At 38.6% G+C, this 25,053-nt stretch overlaps 5 protein-coding genes across 6 annotated transcripts; 2 read left to right on the top strand and 3 right to left on the bottom strand.

The window, feature by feature from the left end:
- Positions 1–288: 288 nt before the first annotated feature.
- On the top strand, positions 289–3,913 carry LOC105177741 (translation initiation factor eIF2B subunit delta). Of its 2 annotated transcripts, none has more exons than XM_011100985.3 (7): positions 289–972; positions 1,077–1,208; positions 1,566–1,921; positions 2,083–2,827; positions 2,926–3,022; positions 3,111–3,165; positions 3,328–3,550. In XM_011100985.3, the coding sequence occupies exons 1-7, from the start codon at positions 513–515 to the stop codon at positions 3,346–3,348; spliced, it is 1,866 nt and encodes a 621-aa protein (XP_011099287.1). In that variant the 5' UTR covers positions 289–512; the 3' UTR covers positions 3,349–3,550. The 2 variants fall into 2 exon arrangements, with proteins under 2 accessions (XP_011099287.1, XP_011099286.1); XM_011100984.3 differs by lacking the exon at positions 3,328–3,550 and adding an exon at positions 3,559–3,913 and having other exon boundaries at positions 295–972.
- Positions 3,914–4,297: 384 nt separating this feature from the next.
- LOC105177742 (transmembrane ascorbate ferrireductase 2) lies at positions 4,298–6,821 on the bottom strand. Its single transcript, XM_011100986.3, has 4 exons — positions 6,441–6,821; positions 6,235–6,283; positions 5,021–5,220; positions 4,298–4,894 (listed from the first exon to the last, which is right to left on the bottom strand). The coding sequence occupies exons 1-4, from the start codon at positions 6,582–6,584 to the stop codon at positions 4,589–4,591; spliced, it is 699 nt and encodes a 232-aa protein (XP_011099288.1). The 5' UTR covers positions 6,585–6,821; the 3' UTR covers positions 4,298–4,588.
- Positions 6,822–7,490: 669 nt separating this feature from the next.
- LINC1 (little nuclei1) lies at positions 7,491–14,020 on the top strand. The gene is made up of 8 exons (XM_011100988.3): positions 7,491–7,993; positions 8,821–9,030; positions 9,520–9,773; positions 9,889–10,159; positions 10,249–10,332; positions 10,568–12,579; positions 13,102–13,345; positions 13,488–14,020. Exons 1-8 carry the CDS (start codon positions 7,781–7,783, stop codon positions 13,725–13,727), a joined length of 3,528 nt encoding a protein of 1,175 aa, XP_011099290.1. The 5' UTR covers positions 7,491–7,780; the 3' UTR covers positions 13,728–14,020.
- Positions 14,021–14,391: 371 nt separating this feature from the next.
- Positions 14,392–19,658, bottom strand: LOC105177744 (uncharacterized). The gene is made up of 9 exons (XM_011100989.3): positions 19,414–19,658; positions 18,013–18,456; positions 17,757–17,838; positions 17,610–17,685; positions 17,404–17,484; positions 16,711–16,847; positions 15,918–16,167; positions 15,695–15,758; positions 14,392–15,572 (listed from the first exon to the last, which is right to left on the bottom strand). Exons 2-9 carry the CDS (start codon positions 18,422–18,424, stop codon positions 14,977–14,979), a joined length of 1,698 nt encoding a protein of 565 aa, XP_011099291.1. The 5' UTR covers positions 18,425–18,456; positions 19,414–19,658; the 3' UTR covers positions 14,392–14,976.
- A 484-nt stretch (positions 19,659–20,142) lies between these two features.
- GEX3 (gamete-expressed 3) lies at positions 20,143–23,594 on the bottom strand. Its single transcript, XM_020699129.2, has 9 exons — positions 23,327–23,594; positions 22,791–23,120; positions 22,307–22,553; positions 21,846–22,130; positions 21,617–21,703; positions 21,409–21,441; positions 21,248–21,307; positions 21,029–21,171; positions 20,143–20,934 (listed from the first exon to the last, which is right to left on the bottom strand). The coding sequence occupies exons 1-9, from the start codon at positions 23,552–23,554 to the stop codon at positions 20,320–20,322; spliced, it is 2,028 nt and encodes a 675-aa protein (XP_020554788.2). The 5' UTR covers positions 23,555–23,594; the 3' UTR covers positions 20,143–20,319.
- Positions 23,595–25,053: the final 1,459 nt, after the last annotated feature.

Raw genomic sequence — 25,053 nt, 5'->3', positions numbered from 1 at the left:
TGGATGGTAGGAACTCTGATCGGTTGCGGTCAGCATCATCTAACCAATCCAATCAGTTGGGGTGTGTTGAGCAAATGATTGAAGTCCAAGTATAAATAATTTATGATACCAGTTTGAATAACTTTTTATCATTATAAATCTTGATTGAGTTGTGATCTACCTTGAATTATGTGGCATGTTTAGTTCTTTAACCAGGTAATTTCTTAAATTTCTTGAATAGAATACCAGGTATTTCGTAATTCGTATGGGCGGTATAGATATAGATTTTCTGGCAAGAAAGTAACAATTAAAAGGGCAAAGAAATGAAACAAAAAAGACAGTAATGTCCCGTTCAGTCAGCCCACAACACCAGTATACCCACCTTAATTTCCCCTCTGAACCCTAGATTCCCCCATCTCCAATAAAAACAACCCCAGAATAAAGGAATCATTAAAGAAAAAGAAAAAGGAAAACAATAACAGAAACAGAAAAACCCAATCCCAATCCCCAAACCCTTCTCCCCAACACCGAATATGGACTCTCGCCGCGTTCCCCGCACTGTCAGCGACCCCAAGGTCCGGCAGGTCGGCTTCTTTGCTCCGGCGGCCCCACTCGACCGCTCTGAATCGGGTCCACCCGCCCCGACATCCTCTTCCCCTCCCGTATCCGACGTCTCCCCATCTGGCAACTCCTTGTCACCCGTCATGATCCCCCCGCCTCGCCACCTCTCCACCGACCTCTCCCGCCATTTCCCCCTGGGGCCGCCTATCTCCCCCCTCCGTGTCGCCCGTGCTGCTGATACTTCGATTCCTGTGGGCAGTTACAATCCGTCTGAGTTTTTAACTCCTACTGCTACCACGGAGTTTTCGGAGGACCCGCTCTCTCCTAGGTGGGGTCGTAGAGGTAGTTCTGGTAAATTCGCTACGTCGTTGCCAGCTGGCGGGTTTAATATGGCGTTGGCTAAGCAGAAGAATGCTGTTAACTTGCCCCCGGGTAGATTTTATTGATCTTGGTTTTTTTGGTGATATATTATTTTCTACGATTTTGGGTTTCAGTGTTTTGGGTGTGTTTTCGGATTTATGGAATTGTGGAAACAGATGGAGGGTCAAATGTGGAAGTGCAGAAGGAGCAAAGAGCAGTGACTGGGAAGCCATTAAAGGAGAAGACAACGAAAGCAGAAAGGAGGGCACTTCAAGAGGCACAGAGAGCTGCAAAGGCTGCTGCTAAAGGTGAATATTTTTTTCTGGCCGATGATTTCCAGATGATATTTCCATCCATTGCTGCGTCAGAGAGTAGAATAGCGAACTATATGTATGGTATTGCTTCATTAATGATTAGAATCATCAAAGAATACTTAAATCTTCATATACTAAATTGCTCTTATGCTATAGCTATGATGAGGAAGCCACTTTCTTCCGGTGATAAAATGCTTCTAAGCCATGCCATGAATCTTAGTTCTGTCTGCATGCAGCCACTTTGACTTATCTTCTCGTTAAATGGATCAATAATTCAATGAATCCTGCATTTTTGCGTCTCTACTATACTTTTTTGAAATATACTTAGATTGGAAAGTTGCATCTTTCTAGGTGAAGGAAGTAAGACTGGTGCTTCTGGTGTCAACACTGCAAATTCCAACACAGGGAAGCCTGTAAAAGCTGTTTCACAAAAGAAAGACAGCTCGTCGGTTGCAGCTTCTGAGAAAAAAGGTGGTGATCGTCAGCCAGATAAAGATAGGAAGAAAGACGTACCTCATCCACGGATGCAGTTTGATGATGCAAACAGAGTTGAGAAGGCAAAGAAGCGATCTGTTGTAAAACAAACTGAAGCCAAGAACAGAGTTGAACTCTTTAGGCATCTCCCTCAGTATGAACATGGAACACAGCTTCCTGAACTGGAATCAAAATTCTTCCAACTTGATACTGTTCATCCTGCAGTTTACAAGGTAAATTGATGGGCTCTACCCTTTTCCTTCCGCCCGTGGCTTGCTGACATATTAATCAATCTTTATTATCTTTTATTGTTAAATTTACTGGGAAACATACTTTGCTTTCTCTGGAACTGATTAAAGACAATTTAATCTTCATTCTGGATTTCATGTGTCAGGTTGGACTGAGATATCTAGCTGGGGATATATCTGGTGGCAATGCCCGCTGCATTGCAATGCTTCAAGCATTCCAAGAATCAATCAAGGATTACTCCACACCACCAGAGAAGTCCCTTATTAGGGACTTGACAACAAAAATCAACGGTTATGTGTCTTTTCTGATTGAATGTAGACCCCTTTCAATCAGCATGGGAAATGCAATTAGGTTTCTTAAAACTCGAATTGCTCAATTGCCTTTGAATCTGTCTGAGTCAGAGGCAAAAGTCCATCTTATCTCTGATATTGATCGTTTTATAAGCGAGAAGATAATTCTAGCAGATAAGGTAATTGTAAAGCATGCCGTAACCAAAATTAGGGATGGTGATGTTCTTCTGACATATGCATCATCATCTGCTGTTGAAATGATGTTATTGCATGCTCATGAGCTTGGTAAACATTTCCGAGTGGTGATAGTGGATTCGCGTCCAAAGCTTGAAGGCCAAAAGTTGCTTCGTAGGCTTGTGGGGAAGGGTATTCATTGTACATACACTCATATAAATGCTGTTTCTTATATAATGCATGAAGTCTCTAGAGTATTTTTGGGCGCGTCGTCAGTGCTGTCTAATGGAACGGTTTACTCAAGGGTTGGCACTGCATGTGTTGCGATGGTTGCCCATCAGTTTCATGTTCCAGTCTTGATATGTTGTGAAGCGTACAAGTTTCACGAAAGGGTCCAACTTGATTCAATTTGCTCTAATGAACTTGGTATGTTGAACAGTTTATTACCAAATCAGGTTGCATCCAAAAGAGTGGCAACATATCAAGCTCCTAATTTTTGCAATTGGTCTAACATATCATTGCAGGTGATCCTGATGTAATATCAAAGGTTTCTGGTAGAAAGGAAATAAATACTTTGGATGGATGGGCCAATAGCGAGAATCTACAGCTCTTGAACCTGATGTAAGCCTGATTCTGATGTTGACTTGTCAATTTTAAGATAATTCTATTGATTGGTTGTATGGCTTACTCTTGATTATTATTTTACCAGGTATGATGCAACACCTTCAGATTATGTATCAATGATTATAACTGACTATGGCATGGTAAGTTGGACGAGGGTCATTCATTACATTAATGATTGCTACCAGACCATATCATTTTGGTAGAAAATGCATGCATATGAGTCAGTTGTTTTTAGAAGTGTTAGATTTTTCACTGTGGTATTGATTAATTAACCTGAGAGTTGCTATATTGTGAATTTGAAGATGGTTAAAAACTGGAAGTGATGTTGATCTGCATGAGGATGGTTCTTTTGTCGACTCCAGATCTCAAAATTTCTCTCCCGTTTAATTGGGTTAAAACATGTTGTCTCTCTCCTTTCCAAACTGGGCAGCCTAATTACTTAGGTTTATGGTTCTGTTGTCATTTTTGTTCCTGTTTTATACTTCACACGAGATTTATTCACTTTGTTTTAATGTTTCATGTGATGTGTTCAGATTCCACCTACCAGTGTTCCTGTTATCGTCCGAGAATATCGCAGAGAGCACTTGTGGATATAGAGATGTGCGATAAAATCATTCTATAAGTCCTTGCTTATAGATGAAAAATCAATTTTCTTATTGAATTCTCATTGTACACCCTTTTTGGAATGATCTTTTTTGTCTCAAAATGCACTAATTTCTGTTTTTCGGCCTGACCCAACTCTGTGAAGAGTGCGAATATTCCGCCTCTCCAGGCAGTTTTGGTAATGTATGATGTGATGAGCTCTTCTCAATATCCTAGCGGATAGTGAAATGATTGTAATTTTGTATCCAGAAACGCTAATAATTAGAGGTTGTTTCTTTGGAATTATTGGTTGTTCCGGATAGTGCTCGCTCCATTTCTGTTTAAGTCCTTATAAATGAAATGAGTAAATTAAAGAAGTCATCTTCTCAGTTTTCTTAATGGTGTGTTTTTCATCTGTGAGTTCTTTCATTGGTTCTATATCAACCGCCAGAATGTCCTTTTCTCCAGTGATTCATTCACGTGCCCGAAAGTACTAATTGACTTTGATGGAAAACAAACCTCAGAAGAACAAATAACTCTATCTAGTTTCTTTACATTTATTTTCAAACAGCATACTGACGAATGATAGAGATGGAAAAACACCAGGTCAATGTTTCCACTTTCGGCAATTGCATAAATTCTTAACAAAATGTGTTCCGATTGTATCGAGCAACAATTACGGTAACTATATTTGAAGCTTCCTAAAACCTCCATTAGATGCAATAAAATCAATAAATCAGTTCATAAATCCCAAAGGCAGACCAAAATTAAAAAATTGTTGTATCCAGATGAAAAGAAGAAAAATTGCCGACTCAATGGCAAATAATGCTTGGCCATTTGCATTTCTTTGATGCTATAAAATAGAAAATATTCATCATTTTCTGTCTTTTTAATCCTATTCCCTCCAAATCCCAACTCTCAGAAACAAACTGCAGGAACTTTGAGAAATCTTGATTCCGGTTCCAATTGACTTTCAGGACACTATTCAGCTATTCCTCTTGGAACATCTCCTTTTCCATACACGGGTGAAACAACCCCAAGAATCACGAAACCAGCCAAAACAACAATCAAGATCCCCAACGAATTCACCAGCAACGCCTCCATTGAGTAACGAGATATTACTTTATTTGTTTGGAGAAATGTTGCCTTCTCTAGAAAACCAGTAGTGCAGGTGGCTACAGCTAGAGCATAAATGTAAATGCCAACAAACACATGCCACGGCAACAGGCTTGCTCGACTATTTCTTGATCCACCAGGATACCAAAAGGTCACAAATCCAGCAGCCCACTACACAAAAAAGTTACTATATAAATTAATTGATGAGATCAGAAAATTGCTACATCGCTGTGCAAACGAGAACTTTGCAAATTAAGCTATTATAATTTCAACTCATCATAATTCTGAAATGATTACCTGAAGTCCAAACAAGAAAAGACAGGCTACGCCCAGCCATGAGTGGAGACTATAGAAGTTATCAATTCCTTTGTCAATGTGAAACTTCCACGCAGCCCATAGTCCGATGATGCTCAAACAGAAAGCCAGGAATTGCAGGGAAAGGTGAACTAATTTTTTGAAGCTTTTTGTTCCTGACACGCTCTTGTATGCTAGCATTGCTGCAAAAATCTATGCCAAGAATTAAAACATATTTCCAAGAGTTCTTGGTAAACAGGGACACATTAGTAGTCTAAAAGGACAGCAAGTCCACACACAGACAGATATATACACCCTCTTACATAAGAGCAGGTCCAAGGAAAATAAAACAAGTGAAAAGTCCAGATCCATATCCAACAAAATGCAAGGAGACCAAGAAAGGAGGCAGGTACACACTCAAAAGTAAAGAAGTGAGAAAATGCAAATATCTTACATTTGTTCTTTATCAGTGACAGATCCTGTATGAATAAACAGAATCTTCATGCACAAAAATCATGCTACAGCAGACCAGAGAATTTCCGAAGGCAAATATGTCAAAAATAAGATTGGAATGGTACTCCATCTACACTGAATTTGAGACATTTTTAACCATGGATGCCACTTAAGCAAATCTAATGGCCCTTCGTCAAAGACACGAACAAATAATTACGTTTCAAGAGCAGACAATCAGCAAAAGTACCTTCTAGAAAGCCAATAGCTAACTGCATAAGTTATCCAAGAAAAGAACACTAACTGCATACAAATACATGAGGTCACAACATAATCACATGCATCACACTTTACATTGACTTGCACATGCACTTCACCAAGAAATTATCATTTTTCAGGAGAAAACAGCATACACTATGAATATGTGTACAAGTTCTCTTGATTCTACAAACAACTTTCAACGGCAGCAAGACAATCCAGCAGATGGTGCTGTAATTTTCTTAGTCTAGCGCTGTTAGTGAATTTATTACAAAACTAGGAAAACTTTTAACTCGAATAAATAAATAAAAGAAAGGACCCTTCCACAACGCAATTAAACACAGCTAATTCATAATAGATCACACAATAGACAACGAATTACAAACCGAAATGCATCCATTAGATGGCTCAACAGACTCTTGTTTATTCAAATTTTATTATTCAGAAGAAGATAGGTAAGACCCAAGTATTAAAGACTGGTTTAATGGTGTTTTCCATTCTGTTCGTACCTTCGCCATTCAGGACGACAAGGCCAACCACCATTAGTACAGGATGAACCTGAGAACAAACAAAAATAATTTATTCCATTCGAGACAGCATTTAGGAAACAGAACACAATTTCAATTTGATCTCCATTCAAAAATCCCCAAATAAACCAGCGAAATTTTGAACTCCACATAAGAAAGAATTTAAAGAAGAAAAAGAGGAACTGTACGTTAAAAATGAGATCTTTATTCTCTGATATTAGAGCCAATCCGCCCCTGTAATGCACGGTCCATACTAAAACCAGTACGGCGACAACAATTCCGATTACTCTCACCACCGGAAAGATCGGGAACCGCACCCGCGGTACCGCCATTTGAAGATTCTAGGAAAAGAAAGACAATCTATTCGGTCAACAAAGAATTCGAATCCTGGAGAGATTGGGCACGAGGGGTTTTGCACCAGTATTCAGATCTCCGCCAAGAGAAAGAAAGAAGAAAAACAGACTACTGCGCTGATGGCCAAAGCTGACGGGCTGAGCTCTGAGGATTAGTTGACTTTTGACTTCCAAGGGAAGGGTTGTTTGGCAACTCCGTAAATAAGAAGGAAAAGCTAGCAAAAATTTGACCCGCAGACAAAGAAACTTGTATCTTTTTAATTAAATCAGCATTGGTCTCAAATTAATCAGAAATCAACGTCCATTAATCTCAAAAGTTGGTAATTACCATGTCATTAGTAATTAAACAAAAATGTGATATTAGCCTACAAAAAGAGACCAATTAATATATTTTCTTTGGAAAAAAGCATACTCCAAGAATAGAGTGGGCCCCCAAATAACAAATAAAAACAAAAGACTAATGCAAGAATTCTAGCTTTTATATTATATTCTTGAAAAAAAAAGAAGAATAAATTAAAGGGCTTATCTTCAAGTCAGGTCATTAAAGCCAGTTGCCCCATTCCCAAAGCTTCCCAAACAGCCCACATACACCGTGGCATTACAATTCAGTATATTCCCTTACTATATCCGTTTTATTACATAATGCCCTCAGATTTCTCGGTTTTTACAGGGTGACCGTCCCAGAACTGAGCCTATCGGTTCAAGGGTAATTTCGTCCTACTATATGTACGCTGCCAAGCCACCCACGTTCTTCACAGAAAGGCGGCCCTGGTAAATGTCGGGAATACCCTGAGCAACGGCTAAGAAAGGAGGTGCGGGGATGGGCAGGAAGGTGATTTCGGATGGGAGAATTGCTGTCGGGGGGCATAAAATAGGAGGGGGAAATTAGAAGAACGTGAGTGATCCGCGCGCACCACGAAAGGTGGCTGTGGGTGTGGGGGAAAAAAGGCAGGAGAGAGAAAGAAAGGTAGAGAGAGAAAGTTGGTTTCCAGACGTTACCGGATTTAACAACATCCTATTCGCCGGAATTTGGGAACTCTGTTCGCGTCCGCCTCAGGGTTCCCTGGAATTTAGGGTTTCGCTTGACATCTCACTACTCAAACTCCCTGCTCCATTCAGTGAAATCTTTTGTTTTTGATCAAGTTGGGGTTTGCGATCTGCAAAACCGCTGTAGAATGTTTACGCCGCAGAAGCTTTGGTCTCTGGCGCCGAGGAGCGCAACGGGACAAAAGAATGGGTCTCTTCCTGGACCAGGTTCGGCCACTAACCAGATAAGCCCGACGAATGGTGAGGTATTAGCAAAAGGCAAAGCTGTGACTTTTCTCGAGGGCGATGGGGTTATGGACCAGGAGTCGTTGACTGAGAGGGCTTCGAAGCTCGAGAACGAGGTCAGCAACTGTTTATGTTTCGGCGCTTAATTATTTTATCTTCTTCTTCTTCCTATCCATCTTCTTTTTAACTCTCTGTTTTAATTGTGTTCTTTTCTTGTCTAGCCATTTGTTTGGTTTTCTAGACTTGGTATATAGCATCGTAGTATCAGATCAATAGCATATTTCAGAAAATTCACTTACGTTCTCCTTTTAGTTGCGTAATTGGGAATGTTATCACCAAATAAATCCTGTGAATTTTAGTGGAGAACTTTCAGGAAGTTTACATCTTGACAACTTTTAGACTCCTCGAGCTTTTTAATAAAATAGCAAAAATTGGTGATGAGCGGGGCTTCTATCAGTGAAACTACTAAAGTAGAATGGAAGTAAAACAAAGGTACATTCTGCGGTTACTTTTCCGTTTATGCTGTTGATTTTTCCTTTTATTCCCTAAGTTTAAAGTAAATGGTTATCAGAGGATCCAGTGAAAATATAACCTCTTCATTGATAACTTATTTGAAAGTTGGAACTACCGCATCATGATGAATAGCTTCACTACTCCAATGAGCAGTCAACATGTCGGACTTGTCTTTCCCACCAACTTTGGACCTTCCTACATATTTGTTGTAACGTTGTTTGTTGCTCAACTGGAACCTTTTGGCAGTTTGAGTTCAGCAACTTCTTCTGTAACTCAGGTTGTTCCTTTCATGACAGTTTTGAGGTGCTTACTAGTGTTAATTGTCTTCAGCCTCGTTCAGTCTCTAAATCCTCCAAAGTTACAAGCAATTTGAACTGTTAGCGGTTTTTTCTTTCTGTGTAACTCTTCTAAATCTTGTGATTTCATGCAGCTCTTTGAGTATCAGTACAATATGGGCCTTCTTTTGATTGAGAAAAAGGAGTGGGCAGTGAAGTATGAAGAACTAAGGCAAGCTTTAGCTGAGACGACTGATACTCTAAAAAGAGATCAAACAGCTCATTCAAGTGCATTGTCCGAGGTGGAGAAGCGGGAAGAGAATTTAAAGAAAGCACTAGGTGTTGAAAGGCAGTGTGTGCTCGATGTAAGATGTGCCTTCCAAATTATTTTACTAGACATGCTTTCGCTTTCATTTTGAGCGTAGGCACCTGAATTTTCTTATAACTTAAATTGTTAATTGACTCTGTCAAAGAGGATGGTATTACCACTAGGTTGCTATTTTGTAGAAGGTCTACATAAAAGTTGCAAGAAAGGTTCTATACAAATGCATGTGTGTTTTTGTCATTTAACATATTACATACTATGTAAAATCCTATTTTACATGCAGATGAATCAGCTGGGGATGTGCTAAAGGTGAATGTAGGAAATGGGTCTGGTGATGTCTTGTTTCTATTGTTTTGTGAAATTCAGACTACATATACTGAAAATACATGGTCCAGCATTTTTCTAAAGAATTTCTTATCCGTTCATGAGTGATACCAAAGAAAGTAGTGATTTTAATAAGCTGGAACCATCTCCAATTAGATCCAACTACTCATAGCTAAGTAAGTTCTGATCTTATGGTTTGCCGCAGCTTGAGAAGGCTTTACGTGAGATGCGCTCAGAATATGCTGCAATTAAGTTCAATGCTGATTCCAAACTAGCTGAGGCTAATGCATTAGTCACCAGTGTCGAAGAGAAATCATTGGAGGTTGAAGCAAAATTCCATGCAGCTGATGCCAAACTTGCTGAGGTGAGCAGGAAGAGCTCAGAAATCGAGAGGAAATTGCATGAGTTGGAAGCTCAAGAAAATGCGCTTCGGCGAGAACGGTCTTTCTTCACCACAGAGTATGTTTGAGGCTCTTATTTCTTAAAGTTATATTCCTTTCTTGCTTTGTTAATTGCTCTCTGGATTTACCCTAGTATATAATTGTAGTCTGACATGAAAGTCTTGTATTCTCAGGCGTGAAGCACATGATACTGCTCTATCTAAACAAAGGGAAGACGTGCGAGAGTGGGAACGAAAATTACAGGAAGCAGAGGAGAGGCTCGCTGATAGTAGAAGATTGCTGAACCAAAGAGAGGAAAGGGCGAATGAGAATGACAAGGTTTTGAAGGAAAAACAGAATGACCTTGAAGAACTAAGAAAGAAGATTGAGATTTCTAATTCAACTTTGAAGAACAAAGAAGATGATATAAGCAGCAGATTAGCAAGCATAGCTCTTAAGGAGAAGGCAAGTTCATATCTTACTTCTATTCACTCAATAATTTTGGTGCTGATATTCTGGTTTGCTTTCCTTAACTATTGATGAATTTGAAGCAGGAAGCTGATGATGTTAAGAAGAGACTAGAGGAGAAAGAGAAACAATTGCTGGAATTGGAAGAAAAGTTGAACACTAGAGAAAAAGTGAGTACTTCTTCATTTGATTCATTAGGTTTCAAAGACATGTTGATTACTAAGTCTAGCTTTTTCTTGAGTTTTAAGGTCCATGTTTGTCAGTGTCTTTGGCATATGTTCTGTTGTCCAGTTGCTAACAGCTATATGATTTACCTTTACGGAGAATATTTGTTGACATCAATTCTTATTCATTCTCTCTTGTGGCTCTGATTGCTTTCCAATTACTTTGCTTTGTGACATGCAGTTGGAGATTCAGAAACTGGTGGATGAGCATAAGAGCATCCTGACTGAAAAGCAGAAGGAGTTCGAGTTGGAGATGGAGCAGAAGAGAAAGGAGCATGATGACCAGTTGAAAAACAAACTGGTTGAAGTGGAGAAAAAGGAAGCTGAAATTGCACATGTGGAAGAGAAATTGAAGAAACGAGAACAGGCAATTGAAAAGAAATCGGAGAAAGTGAGGGAGAAAGAGCTGGATTTTGATTCCAAATTAAAAGATTTCAGGGGAAGAGAGAAGTCTCTTAAAGTGGAAGAGAAAAACTTGGAGAAAGAGAGAAAACAAATGCTTGCTGAAAAGGAAGACCTACTTAGAGTCAAAGATGAGCTTGAGAATCTGAAGGTCGACTCTGAGAAACTGCAGCTGAGATTAAATGAGGAGAGAGAACAGCTAAAAGTAACTGAAGAAGAACGAACTGAACTTGCTCGCCTGCAATCTGAACTGAAACAGGAGATAGATAAATACAGATTCCAAAGCGAGGAACTTATGAAGGAAGCAGATGATTTGAAGGAAGCAAAGGAGAAATTTGAGAAAGAATGGGAAGAGCTGGATGATAAAAGATCTGAGATAAAGAAAGAAGAAGAGGACGTTCTTGAACAGAAAAGATCTTTGGAAAAACTAAGACATTCTGAAGAGGAGAGGCTACGCAATGAGAAGCTGGAAATACAACAGTATGTACAGCGGGAACTGGAAGCTCTTAAATTGGCAAAAGATTCTTTTGCTGCCAGCATGGATCATGAAAAGTCAATTTTGGCTGAAAAATCCCAAAGTGAGAAAAGTCAACTGACTCATGATTTTGAAATGCGGAAACAAGAACTTGAGACTGAAATGCGGAGGAAGCAGGAAGAGATAGAGACTCATTTGCATGAGAAGGAAAAGACGTTTGAGCAAGAGAAGGAAATGGAACTTAACAATATTAATTACTTGAGGGAAGTAGCCAGAAGAGAAATGGAAGAGATGAAGTTGGAAAGATTTCGGATAGAGAAAGAAAAACTGGAAATTTTACAGAACAAGAAGCATGTAGAGGCACAGCAGCATGAGATGAAAAAAGATATTGAGGAACTTGTTGGCTTGAGCCAGAAGTTGAAAGATCAAAGGGAACAGTTCATTAAGGAAAGAGAACGCTTCATTGCATTTGCTGAGAAACAGAAGAACTGCGACACTTGTGGAGAGACTATTCGTGAGTTTGTGCTGTCTGATCTTCATCCCTTAACTGAACTGGAAAACCTTGAGGCCCCTCCACTGCCAAGGGTAGCAGAGAATTATCTGAAGGAGGTAGCTGAGGGCACTGTCGAGAGGTTTGGTGCTGAATCATCCCCTGGTCTGGTTAATTCAGGATCTCCTAGTGCTGGTGGAACCATTTCTTGGCTCCGGAAGTGTACCTCCAAGATTTTTAAGTTCTCACCAGGAAAGAAACTAGAACTTGATTATGCGCCGGATCCTATGGGTATTTCAGCACTTTCTGATAAGCAAGTTGTGCGTTCACCAAAAACATTGCCAAGTGGTGAAAAAGAGCCAGAAGCGTCTTTGCAAGTAGTAAATGATTCTTTTGATTTCCAAATAGTTGAATCTGATAGTGCCATTAGGGAGGTTGAGGCTGGTCAAGCACTATCAGTTGATCAAGATCCACTGAGTGTCCCAGAAAATTCTCAAAATTCCAAACTGAAGGCACAACGCCGACCTGGCAAGGGAGGTAGGCCTGGGGCAAATAGAGCACGATCCGTGAAGGCTGCAGTTGATGGTTCTAAAACTAATGGTAATGTGGAGAATTCTGTTTACACAAATGACGATAGCCAAGCAGAATCAGATCTTGTTGGAACTCCAAAGAATATAAGAAAGCGAAATCGTACAGCAAGTAACAGTCAAACTGAAGGTCATTCGGACAGCATCAAGGATGGTGATCGCCCGAGGAGGCGACAGAGAGTTGTTGCAGCTGAACCAAGCCTTGGTCAGAAACGGTACAATCTCCGCCAACCCAAAAAGTAAGTCACAACTTTTCCCATTCTGTATTATGACTTTTCATAAGTTTAAGACTGAAGTCATATGCTTTTAAGGTTCATTCTGCAGCCAACTATGACTTCAACCAATCATGTCTTTCACCCCTTAGAACCAATGTGGTTATAACTAAACATAGTATGTAGATTTGTCTGCTACCAAATCAAAACACTGTCATTATACTTGGAGTTATATTTTTTGGCTCTGGGTGAACAGCATAGTTATGGACCACAGCTGTGTAGGAACAATTTTATCCTGCTTTGCTTGGATTTCCTTGAATTCAAGTCAGTGACATAATTTAGTTGGTGTGAGGTTACATCCCCATATGTGTATTGAGATTTGTGCTAGTCAATAACTTAGAATCTGAGCTAATCGATGCAAGAGGTCCTACTTTTTCTGAACCTGTTAGTAGCTAATATTTTGGTCATCTTTTTGCTTTATTGCCTTTGTCTTTCAACGGAAATGTCCATCCATGAGATATTCACAAAGTTAACATTTTTCCTTCGCAGATCAGTGGGAACAGTGGCTAATGGATCCTTACCTCGAGTAGGGAGGGGCAAGGAAAAAGAACCCAACCAACTGGCTGGTGCTGAAGCTAACCAATCAGAGAATGTTGAAATTGGTGGAGCTTCAAGGGAAGAAGTTAATGAACCCGGAGCAGCAGCTGCACTTCCTAGAAGATTTAGGGATGGAGATGGTGATGAGCCTGTAAGAAGCAATTGGGCTGCTAGTGAGTTTTCTGCAGACAGTCCTGTAAGTGCTGAGTTTGCATCATCAAGGATTCAGCTTAGGTTGCATATTTATGGAGAACACCTAATTCTTTTTGGAATTTGATTTTGATGCTGTGAAACTGTGAGGTCTTTGCACCTCCTAACCATTTTTGTTGTATGTACAGTTCAAAATTGCAGGAGACGCCCATGGTGGGCGTGTTGACACAACAAATACTTCTGTGGATGATGTGGTGGGAAGTGAGGTGAATGGAATGGCAGAAGGAGCCAGGGACTATAGTCACGAAGAGTTCAAAAGTGAGAGCCTTGGGGGAGAAGATGACAATAACGATGGGGATGATGATGAGGTTGATCATCCTGGTGAGGTTTCTATCGGGAAGAAGCTCTGGACTTTCCTCACCACATAAACTGACCAACTACATCGTCTTAATTGTATTGACTTTTTAGCATATGCCAATTTGATTTGCAGTTTCAACTTGTGTGTATTAGTTTGCAAATATCACCTATGAAAAAGAAATCAATTCAGGCTGGAGCAGTTAATAGCACCCCCTTCTTCTCCCACTCGTTATTTGGGGTTTGTTAGTGTACAATTTCTGCATAGATAAATTGTAGCATTCTTGGACAGTGCACCTACTGACACTGGACTCACATTTTCCTTTTCTTTCTTCCTGTTTTGTGTATTAGAGCTTTGTTTATGCCATGCTTGCTACTGTTCCCAGTGAATCAGGTTTTATTGTGGTAATAATGTGCTTAAGATCTTAGGTTCTGTTCCCAACGTGAATTTGTGAACTTATCAGGCAAATCGAGTTCGCCGATCAACATTGCAGTACTGCTGATTGCGATGTTGTACAAAATATTGCAATTTCATGTCTAATCTGATTATTGAAGGTGAAATTCTTAATGGGCATGGTAAGAAATATCTACTGGTTCTGAAACTCATTAAAATCCCGGTTGAAGCCCCTTTCTAATATGACACGAGGTTTTGATGGGTGGTGGTTCCCTGTAGTCTTTATCGTATTCTCATCTGTTCTTGCTCCTTGGACATTATTCATAAACATATGCCCTAAGAGATTTTTGTGAAAAGAAGAGTTCAAAAAATACATTTAAACTTAACATCAGTATTGAAGTGTACAGTTGGGGTTAACATGTATGGCGTGTCGTCAAAAAGTACAGCTAAGTTTAACTAATGTCATCAACATTGAAGTGTAGAGTGACAGTTAACAAGTATGGTGCGTTTACCACGAGACAATTCGGAGACTTTCGCAGCTCTCATATAACAAGTCCCAAGATGCCAAATGTACAATGTACAATTCGGAGAATGCATGTCTTTCGCAGCTCTCATATAACAAGTCCCAAGATGCCAAATGTACAATGTACCCGCAGCCAGAATTGCTTAGACATCTTCACATGAACAGCTGTGCTCAAAATTACACCAACGAGAAATATACCTCGTAGCTATCTGCAGATGCTCTCTCATCCCAACAGCCATCCGCAGTTCAAAATGCGAGGAATCTTCCCTTTTTATGCTTTCTGACTCCTCGGATGAAGGATTATGCTGTCCCTTACTTATGATTTGTGATAGAACCGAATACAAAGGACAGCTGTCACTATCCAGCCACTAACCAAATACGTTCAAGAAGTTTTATGGACGCAGTCTTATCTGGGAGATGAATATGGGAAAGTACCATAATGACCATAGTTTGAAGAACCATAACGATCCTGTACTAGAGGGCTTTTTCTACCTCTGTCTGAGAAGGATCTGCCAATACTAGGGCTCCAAGGTATCGATTGACTCGTTTGTGGACTTTGGGAGTGGTGACTAGAGTCATAATCACCATGTCTACGGAAATGATTTGATAGAGAAGGGCTAGTTCCAGGTTCACAGCCAGGAGGGCCATCATCTTCCATTTCCCCAAACCACCTTTTCTCAGTGTAATAGTGTCCTCTGCTGAGATTTTCTGATGAGTGATTATTCCTTTGCTCGGTATAGTAGTGTCCTCTGAGATGTTCAGATGAGTGATTATCTCTGTGGTGGGGGTGCTCGCTAGATGGATTAACAGTTGAAGAGACTGGCGCCCAGAGTCTTTCATCAGCATTTTCTGGGATTGGAGCATTTATCCCTGGAAATTCAACAGTCATTTTCCTAGGTGGCTCCATGTAGCTATCAAGAATTTCCCCTTCTTCACCTTCTTCATGATTTGTCTCATCACCAAAAATTGTAATCCCTGAAGGCTGATCCTCAACATCTGGATCTACAAAATTAGAAGTGAAAACCTTAATGAGCAAAAGAAGCAGAAATTGGATGAATGTCAAATGCATAAAGATGTAACAGAGTACAAGGACAAGTGCATTCTCAGCATGGTTCCATATTTACCTAAATAGCCAGGTGGATACCCGATTTCCCGCATTCTGTTAAGCCATGGAGGTGGATCAAGCTCCTATAAAACAAAATTGAGAATGTAAATGCAGAAGATAATCTCACAGATTCAACAGCAACTTGAGTATTCAACCAACAATCTACTTAACAATAGCTCAGGCTGACATACCACTAATAATGAAGAACACCTTTTTCCACTTAGAACAAGAGTTTATCTTACCCCAAGGCCCAAAAGTTTTCGTGTTTCAGCACCAAGCACACCCGGTGTCAGGCCATCATATTTTCCTCCTCGAGAACTTTGATAATACCGAGTCGAATTACGAGAGTTAACATGTTGATTTCGTCTGGATTTGTGCTGTTTCCGAGCACTATTGACAGCAACATTATCACGTGGCTTAGGGCAATCTTTCAGTGCATGGCTGTATGAACCACAGTTAAAACAACGGGAGGTCTCCAGTTTCTCCACTCCTCTGCAGAACCAATGAAGATATCAGATTGGGATCATGCGATGATTTTATAGAACTCTTAGTAAATAATTGGACAATGTTATGCCTTTGTTTCTTCAACTAATCCATAAATCTCATAATGACTGACCAGTCAGTGAGTATAATTCCAGTCCACCTATGATTCACAAACTGCAAACCGTTTATAAGAAACTGATTCGGTATATAACTTTATGCTAGCTGTGGGTTTCTATGTCTTCTTGTAAGGCCGTGTACCATACACAAACTGTATGTACCAAGTCAACATGCGTCATTTTCATATCACACACACCCCCACAAGAGAGACAGAACTTGAAAGTTCCACATCAGGTGAAAGTAATCACACCACTTGGCATATTTAACAGTGTTACTCGAACAGATAAAGGTAAGACAAACAAAGGTCAGAAGAAAAGATGGAAGGACTGCCAGAAAAAAAAATCTTTTCAGGGTCATACAGCGAAAGAAGGGATTTTCAACCTAAGTCATTTAACACACACCAACCAACTCTAAAATCGACTAAAATAAGCATACCCGTCCAAACCGCTGGAACCATCAACTGAAGTCAAAGCTGAAGAATATCCACGATCATAGAGAGGAACAGAAGTGCCATCCAATGGTATGAACTCCTTACTTGACTGTATCTTTGTTTGGTTATCCACCCAAAAGGTCTACATGCAATTTATAAATAAAAACAAATATAAAAAATCATTTCTTGATGATTAAAGTAGGATGCAAAGGTATTCATGAACCCAACAAACATCAGAATAATACGAGAATATAACATATGTTCTTTCTGACGAAGTATCTCATTTTTGGATTGCAAAGGAGACATAAAGCAATATTAAAACGGTGTATTAAAAAAAACTATTTTGGATATAGCAACTGATGTTAGCAAAATTTGATAAATGATGCATATATATTCATCAACCCAATGCTTGATAATTGGGTCTGAAAAAAGACTGAGCAAGCCAATTTCTCAATTTTCTCCTTGATACTCAGAAATTAGAATGTACTAATGCTACGCAGTTTCTGCTAATTCTTTTACAGGGGAAAAAGTTGCCGAGTCTTTTTTCCAAGGTTGCTTAAGTATATGGAATGTAAAGTTAGGCTTCTATTAGGCAGTAGTTACTTTTTCCAAATAGCTGAAATACATGGAGTACTGACAAAGGTCAAGTCAAGTCATCTCGATTAAACCTCAAAAGTATAGCAGGAAGAGAATCATACTACTGCAGAAGGCTTATCCAAGCCAACACGGAGAGCTGGGAAGTAAGTCTCTTCTCCAGATTCCAGCACTAAATTCGAATCCTGGGTATGATATAATTGCACATCAGCTAAACCATTGTAAGTTATAGCAAAGATTAGAAGCATTGGCCTATACCAACTATACTATGCAGAAATATAAGTGAACAATATTGAAAGAACAAGCTTACATCAGATGTTGAGCAGCTTTGTGAATGCCACCGAGACCACTGCTGTAATAGCTCTTCGAGCTTTTGTTTACTTTCTCTGAGAATGATACAGAAGTTTATGAGATTGTGTTACCATTCTAAGCAAAATGACTGATAGAAGTAATATACCTGGGCAAAGAGTTATAGATTACATGCACTGAAGGTTGCTGCTCATCAAGTGCTATTCGGGGTCTCTTAACACCAGATAAAGCTGGAAGGTTAAGTTATGGAAAGTATCGAACCAGGATATTGGTGATTAGGTGAATCACAGAAAGAGGAGAAAAACATGAAAAATAACAAATACAAAATGAACTCTCAAACTCCTACCGAGACTGAACTCCATGTATGACATAGACGTAATCAAACAAAGCTCGGAAAAGGATACAACCAGCAGTACCTATCTCCCTTTTACCTAAAGAGGTTTCATCATTCTTATGATTGCTCAAACTGATTTCACTTTTAACAGCTGGAGATCCATTTTCAACATGCACAGAGCTGACAGATATATTTTCTACTACAGCAACTGATTCTGTAAATTCAAAGCCAACCGGCAGCACACGGGTGCTGTTTCCTGCATCTTTTTTGCAGTCGGTCATTGTCGAAGCTCCAATATTTTCATGTACACCACCCAGCATGGTTCCAGTGGCATCCCCATTAATCTCATCCAGTGCCTCAGAATTTAGAGGTGGAGAATCAGATTTAATGGCTTCACAACCAGATTCATATTGATCATCATTCTCACTTCCATGTTCAGAATTACTGGAAGCGGGAAGTTTGGTTAAATCCTCAGTCTCCATAGCATGGGTTATCTCCTCTGGGTAAGTTGAAACTGCATCAATAGGCACATATTTCAGATCTGAACAAAAGTTATCTATTCAAGGGCGTCTTAAAATAAACACAAAAACTTTAATACTCAGATTTTCAGAGACAGATGATTGCAGAATTGTTGATGACATACAGATGGAGCTAAGACATTTCAGCCACCAGATAAAGTTAACATTCAAACAATCTCAATGTAAAGGATGTGAACTAGACAAGTCAAAATCTCTTGCCATTCGGCAACGTGCTGATTTCTAATATCTTCTACACGGTCTTTTGAATCCTCAAATGGGAACCATTCAGAAGTCATTTACAGATGCACACAACTCTCACTCAAAGAAATGCAAGAAACGATTGTTCTCATGTACCATTCACAGCCTGAAACAATGACAAAAATCAGGAAATTCAAATAATACAAATGTAACAAGGCTAAAGGTGGCATTTTCCTGCATGGAATAAGAAATTTAAATACAAAAGTAGATGGGGTATGAAATTCATGTTTAACACAAGACTATTGTTTCAACTACAATGCTAAAAACTTGAATGTCAACAAACAGAATTAATTTACTTTGAAAGAAATACGCCAGTCACCGAAAAAGAATTGCCTTTGACAGCGAAGAATGGGAGACCCAGTTAAGTCACACGACCAAAATATTAAAACACCCAATCCTATAGAATCCCGAAACCCTAAAGGCCGTAACTTCATAGTTTGGAGATTGTAGAAACCCATAGAAGCCCAGTCTTTCAACAAAGCAAAAAATGGCCTTCCGAATGTAAAAACCAAAAAAGAACTAAATAAACCCAAAAAAGGAAAAAAAAAAAAAAGAGAGAGAAGAAGAAGAAGAATTAACTCAAATCAATAACAGGGCTTTCCTTAACTCGATTGTTTCGTATTACTCAGTCTCACGTAAAATCAGGGGAGGGAAAAAGAAGAAGAAGTAAACTCCGAATTAGGGTTTCCAATTACCCGTCAATTAGGAATTACTGAATGCAGCGGCAACTGAGAATCTGAGAGAGACTTCAGCAATGAGCAAAGCAAAGCCGCCAGCCCACTGAGCTCAGCTGAGGCGCCGAGATTTGAAATTAAAGACGACAAAGAAATCCGTATCTCTGCAAGTCTGTGTATATGTGCGAGAGAGAGGGGGAGAGGAGAGAGGGAGATAGATACTCGAGTCGAGATTCGGGAAGGTCGCGGCCGCCTTTCTTTTATTTTGGATTTTAATAATTAATTGAGAGGTACCCAAAAGTCTTAGGACCAATCAATCATTCATTCATAATCAATTATACAATAAATTTCATTAACAAAATATATTAAACTAATGTAACTTTTCTGTAATTAGAACACACTTCTTGGAATCTAGCACAACTCCCCTCACGAGGATAATTATTTTAAAATACTTATTATTGATTTATTTACATAAAATAATATTTCTTTTATTAAATTACATTTGAATAAGTCAATAATATATAAATTTTTATTCAACTTTTTTGCTAATATTTGACTAAGGAAACGATTTTTTTGTTAGATGGAAACAGATATTAAGACTATTAAATTTAATTTTTCAAATCATAATAAATTTATTTGTAATTATATCAAATTTTAAAATCCTGTGTAATTATCTCAAAATAGAAACTAAGTATTACTATCAAATTAATACATAGATTACCCCAACAAAAATCCAAAGAAAACTAGTAAAACTTCAAAGCTACCATTTACTCTATTTTTTACCATATAGTTACCATTGTATATATCTGAAATTCACAGCCAAATTTCCTCAAACCTCACACTTATATTAAAGCCCAGATCACATTCACAAATTCACTACATGAAAGACCAAAGTGACCTGAAGTTGTTTGAGTAGGCAGTAGGTAGCTAGTTAGTGAAGGACATGGTTCTTCTCCTTAACCTTCTATTTCCACTGTCTGTATTTCCCATACCATTTACATCATCATTCACTTTCGCCTTCTCCATTCCACTGCAAGAATCCTCCAAATACAATGGATGTACAAGTCGTTGCGAAGCTGAAGGTTCATCAGCAACGTACTCGTTTTCATGAATCTCATCATCACTTGAGCTTTCAACTTCAATAGGAGCCTTTCCCTTTTCGTTTGCCTTTGCATCAGGAACAAGTTCTTCATTTTCAGAGAGAAGATTGTCAGCCTCTTCAATGGGGCTGCTGCTGTAGTCCCCAGAAGAAGTAGTTTCACTAAGTGTGTGAAATATCGTAATACTCTCGTTCTTGGAGCCTTGAAATGAGTAGCTCCTGGATTTGCCATAACGCAACGGTAAGAGGAATTTGGAACGTGATTTCTCTCCGTCTCTGCCTAAACTGTATGTTGTTGAGAGCTTTCTCTTGATGTCTTCTCTTTCTTTAACCAAATCACTTAGTGTTTCAAGCACTTCGTTGGCTACTGCTTCTTCTGAAGCCTTCAATTCCAGATCTGTGATCATTCTGTCGAATGCTTTCTTTTGGGATAGTAGGGAACGCTACATAGAAACAAGAATGAATATGTGGAGTGTGGATCAGTTAAGGTATGCATGAAAATGATAATGTGAAAGAACATGCAAATCTTATGCTTACTCTTTTTTCAAGAAACTTCCCCAGGTTGAGACCTTGAAGCTTTTTCTTCTTCCAAAAGATGCAGCAATATCGTACTACTGCTCCAAGGAACACTAAAACTACTGATTCAATTAAGAGAAACAATATAATTGTTCTCTCATTGCCTGCATAAAGAAAAATGTCAGACATGAACTTTTTTATTATGATATTAGCAGCAAAGAGAAATTGTGTTAAACTTGCCTGTGTAGATGCTTATGCTCTTGGGCTTCACTTGTGAGCAGCTAGACACAAGTTTCTGGCCTGGAGCCAAAAAAGGGGCACCATGATGTAAGGAACTTACAGGTGGAACTTAATTCAGCTAAGAAAGCAAAAGCTAATGTAGCCGGCAAAAAGAGTATTACATGTGCTACGACAAGGCAATGGGTTGCCGTTTCCTGCATGACAGAAAAGTTAAATGGTTAAGGCTCATCCTGTATGTCCTTTGATTGTTTATTTGTGAACTCTGGAGGAGAGTGTTCTCATAATTTTGCTTGAAAGAAAGCACTTATTTAGTTGTATGAGTGTGGAAATATACACTGCAAGGTATAATTGTGAAAGAGACCAACTTACTTGAAGCAGCAAAAAAAGCCAGAAGAGTTCTTTCATCCAGTACAAAATGTTGCAGATCACTCTGGGACAGCTTGACCAAAAAATTACCTGCTTGTTCAAAACATGAATTACGGCTACTGAAACAGATTTCTTTTCTGAACCAGAAAGAAAATAGAATGACGAAATAACATAAACGCTCTCCATGCATGCACAAACACACACACGCACTACAGAGAGAGAGTAGAATTACCAGGATCAATTCCAGACCAGTAGGTGGAACCAGAAGCTGGAACAAGCAAAGTTAATGCAACATTTTTCGGTTTTAATGCTGATACATAAGTGTATTCCGCAATTGTCTGTGAAATTTTTCCTTCCATTTCCGTCTGAGAAATGTAAACCGCATACCCGGAGCAGTCAAGTACAGGATTAACTTGGATTACAGAATCCAAACTAGCAGATTTTGGGAATTTTCTCAGAGCTCCTACGGGTGAAAATGAATAAAGAAATCCATCCAATGAGCCAATAGATATCCAACCTGCTTCATCAACCAACTGTTACTAAATAAGCTGATCAGTCATAATTTGAATAATGGATCAGTAATGTACTTAACATTTCTTAAATTAGTTCTCCCGACTAAGTGTATTTGGACCAGAGAAATCAGAAAATCATCATATTAGTCACTCAACTAATAGGGAACAATAATCCAATTACCATTTGCATCGACCACTGGCTCGTAATCTGCTGAACTTAATGGCCCAATACTTCCTTGCCACAAAATGTGTCCTGTGGAAACATCCAATGCCAGGACGAGAGCTGCATCTGGTATAGTAACATAAAGACGACCATTGTTTCCAGGAGTAATTGTAAATGTACTTCCAAATGATCTAAGATCTTGAATCCATTTAAAATAAGGACCACGAATTGATAAGGAATATAGCTCCCCTACACTGTTGGAGATCTGCAAGAAAAAGAGACCAGCCCACATAAATCATCAAGGTAAATGAATTATTCGGTGCCACAAACACCTCATTTAAAACGGCACAAGGTTAAACAGTTGACACAGGATTGACGACTCGAGATAAAGCTAATTCCATAAATCATAGTTAAAACAAGGAAGAATGACAGGAGGGCTGGCATTTTCTCTTTAAGAATGTAACCAAAGAAGAGGTGAGATGAACTTATTATTGGAGCTTACATAGATACTAGCTTCACAGTGATCAATCACAGGTACTGAAGTAAAATGGCACTCTGTAATATTATTCCTGCAACCTTGGAGATATCCGTGCTGATTAAGCACTGGACCAGCTCTCCACACGAGTTGTCCATACAACCTATATGCAAATAGCCCCTGGTTCTTAACGTTAATGACCACGCATGAGCTGAATATGCTTGCAGAGACTCCGATAATTTCTCCTGTTACTTCTGTACCTTGTCCTGGACCAAAAAATACTTCTACGGCAGGTTCAGAAGTTCCAATTCTTAAAGGATAGATTTTTAGTACTCTTTTTTCTGCAACCAAATATATCTGCCAATAGTTGGCCTTGCAAATATTAGTAACCCCATAAACTAAACATTCATAACCTATGCATAATTCATAGTGATTCATGGGACAACATCACAATCATTGTCTGCACATGACAATAGAGCCTGATGTCCCAAGATCACAAACAACAAAATGGATGGTTATAATTCAGAAATTCAAACTGGACAAGATTCATCCCAGATCCTTGCCTTTCTTGACCCACCATTTACTGGAGCTATATTTGCGTTGCATGTATAACTCAAGTGTACCATCCACGCAATAGAACCATTGCTTTCAAAGGCAAAAAAGTTTCTGCCTGAACAAGCATAAATCCGCCCATCATCTCCAATGAAGTTCTTGAACAGTCTATTAGCAGCTCTCTTGGAAGGTTCATCAGCTGAAATCAAGAAAGGCATTCTACTCTTAGACAACATCATGATGGCAAAACAATTCTTCCCATTATCAGTACCTTCCACATCTTTCACCTCCATATCGGTTATAAATTCTTGATTTCTAAGTAGACAAACGAAGCATGATCAAGAGGCAAACCATCACAGAATTTAGCAGCATTTCTAACTTGCACCCAGAATAAGGAGAAATGTGAAAGAAGAAAGAAACATGAACAAATCAATATCTACTTCTCATCCCCATAAGACAAGATCAACATAGTTATATCTTGCGAGAAATCAGAAAACTTCAAGAAACCGCAGAAAGCGAGATACGGAGAGAAAACTACCTGAAAATGAGCGTCCGAATGGTGAAAACTTGTGCAAATGTTTGGAGTTGTAATCAGAGATAACGGGAGTTGGTGGTACAATCACGAACAAGATCATCAAAGTAGAATGAGTGTGAACAAGCAGAGACATCTTCAACGTGGATGATTATGGGTGTGTACAGTTGACAACGAAACTTCATTTATGGGTGGAAATGGAATGATGGTGCTCTGGGAATCAAACAAGAAGCGGTTAATTAACCGCTGATGCTGGTGGCGGGAAAAGAAATGGGCTTTTTATTCCGGTTTGTGGGCTGCTGGACTCCTATAACAAAGTTAGATTTATACGCAAATAATTCAAATTAATCGATATTAATACAAAAAAGCAAGGCTGTCTATGTTCACAAACAATAGTCAGTGATATTTCTGCATTAATTTTTAAATGTGATAATTATATTTATAATTAGATAATTTTAGAAACTAATTATAATTACTCTTTTTTTCTTTTAAATGGCTCCTAATCATTTTAATATTAATACACCAATTCTTTTGTTATATCAATAATACTTTAAATTGATCTTTTTAATTTTAATTTATTAATTTATGTTTTTTATTTTTATTTATGATATACTTTAAATATTATTTATTTTATGTATATAAAAGTAATGTGTTTCATTAACTAGTTATCACAAATAAAAAAAGAAAGTAATTCCAATTTAAATTGCGATTCGCTACATATTTTGCATAAATCCCGTATGTGACTATAAATATTTCCGAATTTCATCTACCAACGGAATTTGTTCACATTTTTTATTGGAGAACTTTAAGTCATAAACTTCAAATTTCTAATAACAAATCATTTATATTTATTTGATAATTACAAAATATGAAATTCTTCGATTTTAATATTTAAACTATGTTGTTGAGCATTGATAAATTTCGAATTATTTGAACTTGAAATCAATTGAAATTATTTTTTCAAATCTCTCCGTCAAATATATACCCATCAATCCGAATTTAACACCACACATTTCTTTTTGTATTTCATTCCATATGTGATATAAGTATTCAAATTCTGTCGTACACACAAGCATAGTGTTGGGCTTCATTTTTGGCCCATCTTTGATATGAGCCAAAACATAATAAATGTTTGTCTTGATTTGATTTGTAAGTTTTAATGATGTTTTGAAACGCCTCATTTATTTTTAGTCCAAATAAATCCCC

This window comes from Sesamum indicum, linkage group LG9 (assembly GCF_026168435.1).
Source record: "Sesamum indicum cultivar Baizhima isolate 11 linkage group LG9, ASM2616843v1, whole genome shotgun sequence".
Taxonomy (NCBI): Eukaryota; Viridiplantae; Streptophyta; class Magnoliopsida; order Lamiales; family Pedaliaceae; genus Sesamum; species Sesamum indicum.
The sequence above is the reverse complement of the archived record's forward strand: the minus strand, read 5'-3'. Positions and strand labels throughout refer to the sequence as shown.